This window comes from Eurytemora carolleeae, unplaced genomic scaffold (genome assembly GCF_000591075.1).
Source record: "Eurytemora carolleeae unplaced genomic scaffold, Eaff_2.0 scaffold912, whole genome shotgun sequence".
In the NCBI taxonomy this organism is placed as follows: Eukaryota; Metazoa; Arthropoda; class Copepoda; order Calanoida; family Temoridae; genus Eurytemora; species Eurytemora carolleeae.
The window spans coordinates 85,424-96,975 of NW_019396956.1; the positions used below are offsets into that span (position 1 = coordinate 85,424).

Consider the following 11,552-nt stretch of genomic DNA (forward strand, 5'->3'; position numbering starts at 1 on the left):
ATAAAAAAAAACTTTCTTTTATTATCAAAAATTCACACTTCTTTCAAACATCTTATTTCGTCAATTTAAAGTTGGGAAAGGCATATATATTTGTAGCTTTGCTTAATTAGAATACAAAATTCACATTCGCATTATAATCCAATTCTAATAATAACTGCCAAAAAAAAACTTAATTATCCTTTTAAATTATTTCATTTTTTGATTACATCGTAATCTATCTATTTTTTTAATATATTATTTAATTTTTAACAGTGTTTCGGATCCGTATCATTTTGATGCGGATCCGGATCCGTGGATCCGCATCCGTGATGATGGATCCGGATCCGAGGTAACTTATTCTGTGAATCGGATTTTCCCTGTTAAATGTTATGCAAGGTTATAATTTATAAACTATAGTAATCCTAAAGTTAAAAATGTCGTCATTACTATTATATAAATGTAAACATTAAATTATTAAAGATAATTTTGAAAAATTTTCGTCATGTAAATAATACATTTACGAACCATTTTGATTTATTTATTCCATGGTTTTGGTTAATTTTTGGCGCTACCCGGATCCATATCAACGTTTCCTGATACGGATCCGGATCCGGATCCGACCAAATGATACGGATCCGAAACGCTGATTTTTAAACATATCTTTGTTTTAGCTCGAAGACGCAGAATTTGCTCGAACAGCTGCAATGAAAGCTCGCCAGAATGCTGAACTAGAACTAGCAGATACACAACTACAGGTATACGTCCTAGCAATAGCGCCGGAGTGTTGTAGTGTCCATGTTATACCTGAACTGAGGGCATTTTTGGTCAGAATTTGGGGTTATTTGGGGAACAAAGTCAATCCTTTGTGTAAATGTATATTGTAGCTTTATTACTAGGTTTAAAAACTAATAAATTGTAAATGAAAATGCGAGTTTTTATTTTTTAATATATTTTACCCAAAAGTAAATTTTCCCCGAATCTTCGAATTCACAACGTATGGGGGAAAGGGGGGAAATAATTTTTCAAGAAAATATACACCCCTGTGTTACACGTTCTGGGTTATTAGATCCAATCTATATACTCGATTTTATTGAATTACCCATTGAAGAGTGAACCACGCTGATACTCACATCATTCGTTTTTTTCATTAACTATTTAAGTTTATTAAATGATGTTTAGTTGGAGGATGTATCGAGGGCTAAGCAGGACCTGGAGGAGAAACACTTGAGAGTGTCCAGGGAGAAGGCAGAGTTCGCCAGCCAGCTCCAGGAGAACGAGGAGGAACTACAGGTGGGATCAAGGGGGCTGGATCTTAGCTACCTGTACGTGCATATTAGCCTGAGTGCACAATTAGGACCGTTTACTGATAAAGGATGTTAAAGATTATGGCCTCTTCATACAGTTCACACATCAAATATGCAGTACGCTTTCGGAGTACAAGTGTATTGGGAGGTTTTGTATCTTAAAGTTTACTGAGTTTTCTCAGAACCGTTTATTAACGATGAAATTTTGCTCTCTAAATGACTGTAATAGTACGTCTTCTTGTGAAAATGTAATCCTGCACACGATAAAAGAGCAGTGGATTCCAATAATTAAATGGAAAACAAATTCTCTTGCCGGAAAAGATCAGTTGAACTCGAGGAGAATTGAATACAAGGAGGGGGCAATAAGGTTTCTGTACACTTTGCTGTGACGTATTTGGACTGCAGGATAACTAGCTTTTGCGTAACAACAATAATAAAGGCAGTCGATCTAATGTAAACAAACATGAGTTAGTATACGGTGAATCTTCATCTAACGCCAGAGATGCACCAATTGTCTGTTTATCATTTGTGTTATTGTTTACAATCTTTATTATTGTTATTACGCAAAAACTAGTTCTCCAGCAGTCCAAATACGTCACAGCAAAGTGTACGGAAACCCTATTGCCCCCTCCTTGTATTCAATTCTCCTTGGTTGAACTACAGTCAAGTCCTGTAAAATCAGTTTAGAATTAGCGTACATCATCACTCTATTTACTTTAATTTCGTTGGGTGGGATACATGGGGGTTATAGTGTACACAGGAGGCTAAAGTGTACGCCTGAGGACAAGGATATGAAATACTTAGGGATTATTTTGTACATTGGGGGACATGGTGCATGAGGTTATGGTGTATTAAGTGTGTTATACTGTACAGTGTAGGGATATAGTGTACACTAATAGTTATAGTATACACATGAGGTTATACTATACTAAGTGAACAGTGAACACTGTAAAAGTCATTTCATTCTTTATTTTATTTTAACCTTGTAGTTTTTTTTGTGAACTCTTTTCTGTTTTACGTCTTCGTGATCAGCAAATTTGTTTGTTTTTAACTTCTCAAATTCTATTTTGATGCATTTAATTTGCCATTTTATAGCGCGGTCTTTCTTTGAAGATTATAAAGCTAGAATATGGTCTGTTTATTTCACAGGATTCTCGGTATTTTGAGATTACATGAAGTTTTCTAATTGGTCACATCTTGGAATTGCACAAATTTGAGGGAGGGGGGGGGGGGGTAAGAAGTTTAACTCGCCTTTTATTGGAAGTATCTAATCTCTGGTTGGAAAATTTAATTATTTATAATTATTAAGTTCATTAGCTGGTATAAAACCCTTCAAAACTCATTTTTTTTTGTAACGGGGGGGGATCTAGGTTGTGGGGCATTATGTGCTTTACCCTGTTGGAATTTTTTGTTGTGTGGCTTTGTGTGGCTTTTAGATCGCATACCAGAATTAAAGACCCACTAAGGGTTACATTGCAAATTGTAAACCCTGTGGTCATAAGATGTCCCTAAAAGATTGATTGATTGATTGTTTGTTGTACAGGATGTGATGAGGAAATACAAGGCCAGTGTAGCAGCAGTCTCCACAGACCAGATTACCATTCAAGACCAGCAAAGCACTATTCAGGTATTCATTAATTTATATATTTGATCCATTTTTATTAATTTTAAGTCATCTGTGTAAACTGCATAGTGCATAGTGGTTAGCCATAAATTTGTACACTTAATACAAATACACAAGTGCACTTTAAATTGTTATATTTTAAAATGCGATGTTCCTAATATTGAAAATGATCTTTTTACTAATTTTTTTTTATAGTTTTTAAATGTTGTCCAAGGGTTTTTCGATGTAAACTTTGATGAAATCCGATTCTGAGTGTTGTGGACTTTATTAAATTTGTTGGTGACTTTTCGTAGTTTTAAGAGAGGGGTATAAATTTATCTTGTTAAAAGAAGACACATTACAACGGTAACAAAAACCCCTTTTTCAACGAACAAATTCTGAAGATATCTTGAAATAAAATGCACATCAGATATTTTTTTTTCTTATTGCTCTATGCCCTATGGTCTAAAATTGTCCGATTTTTTGAGAATTTGTCTCATTTTAATTTCAGGGTAGAAATGACACCGTTGTCAGATGATATAATTTTAAATTGGAATAATTATTATAAAATAATATTTTGACGCATATTGTGCGTATTTTAGGAGCTAGAGGAGGAGAGGAATAAGCTACGTGACGCAGTTGCTGAGTTAAGTTCTAAGCTCGGAAACCTGGAGGGGGAAAATGTTTCCACTGCACAACACAAACGGTAAATAGATTAATCAAGGCAGGGCTTAGAATCCGATTTTTGGTCAAAACAATAACATAAGTTGTAAACAAAGGTCAGAATTTACTTGGGTCAGCAAAAAAAAAAGAGAAAAAATTGAACTTTCAACTCGATCAATTAATTATTTTTTTCAATTTCCAATAAAAATGGTGCATTTTCAAAAATAATAGATGTCGACATTTTGGGCGACAAATTTTATAAATTTGACCGTTCAAAACCTTCCCCGGGGTCCACAGATAATTTGGACCCAATTAAGCCTTTTTAACATTTTTTGGACACAGAGAGACATAGAGAGATGCCAGATTTATATTTAAGAAATCTAAAATAGTTCTCTCAAAAATATTTTTTCTGTGATTCAATAAATTCCTTTTTTTCTAAATTACCTTTGTGTGGTCTACTGTCCACTTTCATCCATTTCATTCCAGTGCTCTCAAATGTTTACTTATTGATCTCCATTTACCTCTAAATTACCTATATTTCCCATCTTGACCTCCATTTTCGACATAATGACCTCCATTTATCTCTAAATTAACTCCATTTCATTATATTGACCTTTATTTTCTACATAATGACCTTCATTTTCCCAAGAATTACCTTCATTTTCCTCCCAATGACCTCCATTTTGTTTTGTTTAGATTGGAGCTGAAGATACGAGAACTGGAGAGTAAACTAGAGTTGGAGCTGACCAGTAGGAGTAGACTAGAGACACAGATAGTCAGGTAGATAACTAGTGAACATTTTCAGGAGGGGGGATCTCCAGATGAACATTAATTTTTTTCTTATCTTCAAAAAAAATTATATTTCATGGTTCTTCATCACTCACGCGTTTTAATCCGGAAAACTAGCGAAATTTTTATTAAACTTATAAAAAAATTGGGGAAGGGACAGTATCCCCCCCCCCTCTTTAAATGTTAAATGTGCGAAAATAATTCCTCTTCCCCGGAAGAAAGGGGGGGGTGATATACCCCTGGAAAATGGGATCCTCCCAAGAATTCGTTTAGTTGCACAAAAACTTTAACTCAGTGAAAAACTTTCAAAATTACAGGAAAATTATATTACTAGATAATAAGTACCTAGCTTAGGAGTGATTTATTTCAATAGAATGTATCTACTATCAATCCCTTCAACGATTCCATCGTATATTATATGTCCATGCAATCGATATGGAACCATTATTAATCTGGTTCGTATGCGAAGTTCGAAAATACTTGAACAGTCCCTTTAAAACCAATAAATGCGTGTGCAGGTTGAAGGAGACTATTGAGAAGATTACTAAGGAGAAGGATGAGGCTAGGCTCCGTGAGCAACAGAGCAGCGAACAGATCAAGAAGCATAGCAGGCAGATCAGGGAGATGAAGGAGGACTACGTTACAGTCCAGGTTATTTTATTCGTACAATTTGGCAGATTTTATCCCAAGATGGCCGACTTCTCCCTTTTAAATTACTATTTTTGAATTATCTTTTCATTTAGGGTAAAGAAATAGAGTTGAGTCAAAAGAAGAATGATCTTGAAAAACAGTTAGAGGTAAGATTAAAAATATCCTCGCCCTCCTTCTGATTTTTGGATATTATCTCAGGAAACAATTTTAGTTTATTCAGAGGTCTATAATATTTTGACACTTATTTTTTTTCTCAAGTTTGATATGTTAGCACAAGGTTATAATCCAAGGAAAGTAATTGTAGTTGCGTATACTCTCCGTATATATTGAAACCAGTTTTCTCTGGGCGGAATTTGTAAACAAGAATAGATGCATCAGTGTTTGTTTAGTATCCGTGCAGGATAAAGCATTTAATTTTGATAATTTTGATAATTCACATAATAGTTTCCTATGACCAGAATATTTCATTGATTTTTTATGTAAAAGATGGATCCCATGTCAGGCTTCGACATCCGTCTTGTGTTTACATTACCGCCCAGAGACAGTACACTGCAGTACAAAAGATGCGTACACCTCTGAAATAACTTTTCTTTGCAGTATAGCCTAGTGTTTGCAGAGAAAATGAATAAATTGTAGGGTAAAACATATCAAAAAAGGATGGAAAAAATTGCCTTTTGAACTCCAATTTAAACTTTTTTTTTCAAAATTATCAAAAAAATCATGGGGTTCTTGAAAATTTCAGTGATTTTACATATATCTATTACAATAATCAAATAAACATGAAAATTATTACATCCAAGCTCAAAAAATCTTAAAAAGAAAAATACCAAGAAAAAATCGCAAAGGAAAAGGCAATTATTTGGGGAAAAGAAAAATAATATTATTTTTGTTTGAGTAAATTCTTATGAGTGAAAAAAGGTTTTCGCAGTATAAAGAATACAGATAAATATATTAATTCTCTAACCCTAAACCTATACTTAGGTTGCTGAGGCTGAAACTCTAACTGTGAGGTCGGACCTTAAGCTGGCCTTAAAGAGGATCGAGGACCTGCAGGCCGCCCTGGCAGGGGAGATGGATTCAGATAATTCAGATGATAATTCAGACAGGTATTTTATAGAAATATCAGTGCTAAGGATTTGAATCTAAGATCCGTCCTGATAATAAAATGGATTCTGGTCCAGGTCAGGAACATTTCTTTTAAATTTTCTGAATTTCTCCAACTATTTTTGTCTGTTAAAAAAGCAGTAAAAGCGGAGACAATTCTTCACCCCCTCTCACCAACAATTATTGTCGCTTCAGCTTCCGACAATAAGCAGTTACTTCATGTGATGAGTGTACATTGCGACATTTTCCGTTTATTGGAGAGCGTCCAGAGTATTTAACCTTAATAAACAACCTTGATTTGAATCCTGTCATTAAACATTGAATAAATGTTTAACTTCTAATCACTCATAAATCCATCTTTTTATTTTTGGGCAATTTTTTTTCTTTACTGAAGTTTATTTCCGGCATTTGAAAACTAGGTTAAACAATTTTAGCTTAACTATTTTTCAGACAAACGTTTTTACTTATATTTTGTTTTAGTTCCGATGATGAGATGCACAGTTTCATGGAACACCACCGTCGAGCCATGTCAGTTCAACGGGAGCGGGAGTCCATGGCTCGGGAGTCAATAGTGCGGGAGTCCATGGCTCGGGATTCTTCAATCCTGCGGGAGTCAGTAACGCGCGAGGTCCGATCCAACGGTACCAGAACCTTTGCCTCCATAGATGAATCCCGAGAATCCATGTAAGTTCAACTTCATTCTCGTAGATCCATCCATACTTGATAAAATATATGAATTCTTTTTCAAAATCTTTGTTTTCAGATCAATGGACGCGTCAAAACTTTCTTCCACAATTGCTGAGATTGATGAATCACAAGCATAGTTAGTGTATGGAGCAGGGTCACCAGGAGCGGGAGATCATCCAACCTATTCCTAGGACCAGACATATGATACTACTGGTGCAGCAGCTTATCTGTGATTCAAAATGGCGCCAGATTCAAAATGGCGGATTGGTAAAATCTGCAAAACCATGCCACAAAAATCCGCAAAATGGCGCCGATTCTTTGTCGTTTCCTTCTTTTTGCTACGGCATGCGTGTTACAGGATTCAGGATTTTTTGGATCAGTGTGACTTGGAGTTATATCTTTGTGTATTTGTTATTTTGTAAATGAAAAATCTGTCAGTAGATCAACATGTTGCATTCTAAATATTTTTGACAATTTGCCATTATTAAAATTGTAAAATGATTGTCAACTAGTTTCGAAATATTTTAACTTATTAACAAAATGTTTTTTTTTAATGAAGAAATTGTCCCGTAATTCTAACAATGCTTCACGTGTCACGCCCATGCTGATTCCCTTTAGTCTTTTTTTGCGGGGGTTTCCCATGGGAAATTATAAATATAGATATATTGATAAATTAGGAATTATGTAATAAAAGATTAAATTAATATTTGAAATTTTAAGAAGATGAGAAGAGATTCAATTTACACGAACAGATTTTTGTTGCTTTATATTTGTTAAATGATTCATATATTACTGTGGGTTATTCAACAAATATTGCTTAAAACTAATGTAATATGTTGAAGATTCTTTTGGATGATAAAAATACTTGTGGAGTAAAAAACATTCGTAACTGAAATATTGTGCAGATCATCCAACACTTGCAGGTTTTATGGAAGAAAGAACCCCTTATTTATTTTTGTTTAATTCTAAGGGTTCTATAATGTATTTTATTTAAGTTTTTCTGTTGTTAAATAAGCCGAAAACAGTAAAAATTTTATTAGGGGCATACATACAGTACAGGGTGTCCTATGACACATGACAGTTAGTAAATAGTTCAGAATGTCTTGTTCCAGAATTTTTTATGTTGTTCAATAGGAAAGACGATAGTAAAAATATTATATAGGAGTCATATGATAGTAAAATTAGTTTCTAATTAAAATATATTTGAGCAAGAGATTTATTTAACAAAGTAAAGTAAATATCCAATACAGTTTAGGGAAGACGACATTTTAAACTATTAACCAACTGTCATGTTTCATGGGACACCCTGTATTAGATACAAACTTACCAATTAACAACAATAGTCACGTCATACTAAAGCAAATTACACGTTGAATTAAAAAAGTAAACGTATTGAACATCTCATAACTCTTCTGAAAGAGGTATTTCAGAACAATAAAAATGTAATGTTTCTATGTAATGAGATCATACTTAAGCGTAAAATTCAAACTAGATTAAGAGGCCGCAAAGTCCTACAAGTAATGTTGCATAAATTTAAACTTTTGCCTCAGTGTGCAGTGAGACCAATAAACAGGATTAAGAAGACGACTGATAGACTCAAGTTCTGGTTTTAAGAAGTGCAATGAACAAGAGCGTCCCGTGTCATATTTGATTATCTCCAATCTTAACGCACATAATACTCGAAAAATCTATTTTTTCTGCCAACAAAATTTTTTTTATTAAATTTTTTAAAATGATTCATTCTTCTTAAATTTTCTGATTTGTCCCTCACAACGATGTACACAAATTCATTGTGTAAATTGAATTGATGCCATATTAAAATCTATGTTATTAAGCTCTTAGCTCATTTCTATGTTTTCTATAGCTAGCCAATAGCTCATTTCTATGTTTGCTATAGCTAGCCAAATTGGCTGCAATTTTTTAGAACCAAGGATAACAAACGCTAAAAATATTTATGAAATTTTTCCATCCACGGGCAACGCCAAGCATTTCAACGAGTATTTAATAAATATGATACTGCTTAGTTTTCTCACTGTAAGAAATCATATATAGCTATCGAGCAGTCCGTGCAGAGCTTCAGAACATACAAAATAACCCAGATTTAGTTTAAGGGAATGTCAGCTAAATTTCAAGTAGCCTTCCAATTAAAAAGGAATATCCCCGATATACCACAATACCCTTTAAACCTTATTGACTGAATATCCCCGATATACCACAATACCCTTTAAACCTTATTGACTGAATATCCCCGATATACCACAATACCCTTTAAACCTTATTGACTGAATATCCCCGATATACCACAATACCCTTTAAACCTTATTGACTGAATATCCCCGATATACCACAATACCCTTTAAACCTTATTGACTGAATATCCCCGATATACCACAATACCCTTTAAACCTTATTGACTGAATATCCCCGATATACCACAATACCCTTTAAACCTTATTGACTGAATATCCCCGATATACCACAATACCCTTTAAACCTTATTNTTGGTATAAAATCTTGTTTTCAGAGATTTTAATTTTATGCATTTTTGGAGACATTATTGGGGTTTCATGGCATTGACTTGGTTTTCAGATTGGTTTGGTCAACAAAAACTGAGTTAACGATTTAATGTTACGCGCTTTTTTTGTCTGATTACCAATTGAGGTGGTGGAGATTACCAATTGAGGAGCGCGCATGCCGCAAAACCCGTTTGGTTGGCGGTGATTACTCATTGAGGACTTCTGCACTCCCTCCCTGATCCGTCAAAGATTTAAAGGAACCGTTCGATGTCGCCTTCTTTAATCGAAGATCTCTTTAAATTACTTTTAATATTCTATTTAAGAAAATCTGAAAACAATAACTTGAGACAGCATTGTTCAATGTTCATAACCTGCAAAGATTTTAAAATTTTAAAATTATATTTCATCAAATTCTATCTAATTTCGCACAAAATCAGCAAATCTAGGATTTTTTTTTTTGCTCTTTGGGTTTCTTTTTAGTTTCTTTTTTCGCCTTACTTGCTTTTTTACTCTTTGACTTTTTCTTCTTCTTTTTGCCTTTAGTTTTCTTCATCTTTTTTCTTTTTGTTTTCTTTTTCTTCGTCTTTTTCTTTAGTTTCTTGTTTCCCCAGAGTACATCCATAGCCTCGCCGAACAGCTTTTGTTTTCCATCCAAATATGTTAATGGCTTCTTCTTTTCAAACTTGTCTTTTGGGCATATCCTAAAATCTTGAGTATAGTCATATCGAATTCTATTTTTTTATTGCTTTTTCTCAACTTTATGTTAATACGAATTTAATCTTTTTTTACTTTCAGTAAGTCTTTGCATGAACTTATATTTGTAATCCCTATTGTTTTTATCTGATGGTGTACACCTCTGATATTTCAAACTAAGGTATTTTTAGCTAACAGAATTCATAGTTTGAAAAGACGTAATTGACACTGGCCGTTGCAAAGACATGGATTAGAAAATCAGAGTTTGTGGCAAAGATTTATTGGCTTTGTGAATAGATTGAAAGGATTTTATTTTGTAATTTGAATGAAAACTTCGATATTAAACGAACAGCTAATTAAGATTTCGTAAATTGTCTGATAGTTGCATTCGTTGATTTCTAAACTCGAATCTTTATGCATCACGGGCAGCCGTAGTACATTTGAATTTCCGAGTCGGGTCAACCTTTCCGGTTCCAGTTTGTACTGTGCCTGCTCTATGGACAGGACTAGCCGGTGCAACAAGGTTGACGCGGTCCGACTTTTTGCTTCATACAGGAATTGAATCTACTTTTACTGAAGAGGCAGAGGTGCGAGGTATGCATTAAATACATTTAATACAGGAGTCATGTGAGGACCCAAAAATCTGTTCGTCTCTTTGTTTCAGTCGTTCTGACGCAAATTTGATCCAGACAAATTAAATATTCATAGAAAGGAATCAAGTCTTTGCCACTAGTGGCGGCCATAAGGGGGGTTATTGGGGTTATTTATGAGTTTGTAAATCCCAGAAATGAGTGGAAAATGCAAATCAAACCCGATTAAAACCAATAATTTGATATACATCATGATATTTTTCTAGGGGGGGTAAAAAAAAATTCGGCTCGCTTCGCGCGCCAAATTCAAATTATTTACCCCCCCTACAGAATCCTTATGTCCGCCCCTGTTTGCCACAAACTCAAATATTCGAATCAATTTATTTTTTCACCTCCATCATGTAAACTTTCAATTTAGATTAATTGATCTGACAGAATTCATAGTTTGAAATATATCTAAGGTCTAGGTTGAATATAAAGGGATTAGAAATCAGAGTTTGTTGCAAAGACTCAATTCCTCTATCAAAATATTATTGGAACACACCTTTATACAGGAAAGAAGCAGGATTTTCAAATCAAAATATTTTTGTCGGAAAATTATATTTTTACCTAATGTTTGGATATTTTCTCTTCTTACATTCTTCCTCTGTTTCGTCTGTCTAAACAAATATATATTAAAGTTCTTGTTCATTGTTCCTGAAAAATATATATTAAAGTTCAAGTTCTTGTTCATTGTTCATACAAAAATATATATTAAAGGGCAAGTTCTTGTTCATTGTTCATGGAAAATGTATATTAAAGGATGTTTCAAGTTCTTGTTCATTGTTCATGAAAAATGTATATTAAAGGATGTTTCAAGTTCTTGTTCATTGTTCATGAAAAATGTATATTAAAGGATGTTTCAAGTTCTTGTTCATTGTTCATAAAAAATGTATATTAAAGGATGTTTCAAGTTCTTGTTCATTGTTCATGA

At 33.8% G+C, this 11,552-nt stretch overlaps 2 protein-coding genes across 2 annotated transcripts in view; one reads left to right on the plus strand and one right to left on the minus strand.

Annotated features, from left to right (window-relative positions):
- The window catches only part of LOC111710492 (golgin subfamily A member 4), a 68,232-nt gene extending 60,748 nt beyond the window's left edge, over positions 1-7,484 (plus strand). The window contains exons 33-42 of the mRNA XM_023484595.1: positions 651-734; positions 1,159-1,269; positions 2,827-2,910; positions 3,489-3,592; positions 4,246-4,329; positions 4,857-4,989; positions 5,082-5,135; positions 5,971-6,095; positions 6,574-6,777; positions 6,857-7,484. Coding sequence (XP_023340363.1) covers positions 651-734; positions 1,159-1,269; positions 2,827-2,910; positions 3,489-3,592; positions 4,246-4,329; positions 4,857-4,989; positions 5,082-5,135; positions 5,971-6,095; positions 6,574-6,777; positions 6,857-6,917 — 1,044 coding nt within the window. The 3' untranslated portion in view covers positions 6,918-7,484. The remainder of the gene's footprint in view (positions 1-650; positions 735-1,158; positions 1,270-2,826; positions 2,911-3,488; positions 3,593-4,245; positions 4,330-4,856; positions 4,990-5,081; positions 5,136-5,970; positions 6,096-6,573; positions 6,778-6,856) is intronic.
- A 2,169-nt stretch (positions 7,485-9,653) lies between these two features.
- The window catches only part of LOC111710493 (uncharacterized), a 12,953-nt gene continuing 11,054 nt past the window's right edge, over positions 9,654-11,552 (minus strand). The window contains exons 14-16 of the mRNA XM_023484596.1: positions 11,189-11,238; positions 9,807-9,997; positions 9,654-9,667 (exon numbers count right to left, since the gene is read on the minus strand). Of these exons, the coding sequence (XP_023340364.1) occupies positions 9,654-9,667; positions 9,807-9,997; positions 11,189-11,238 (255 nt within the window). The remainder of the gene's footprint in view (positions 9,668-9,806; positions 9,998-11,188; positions 11,239-11,552) is intronic.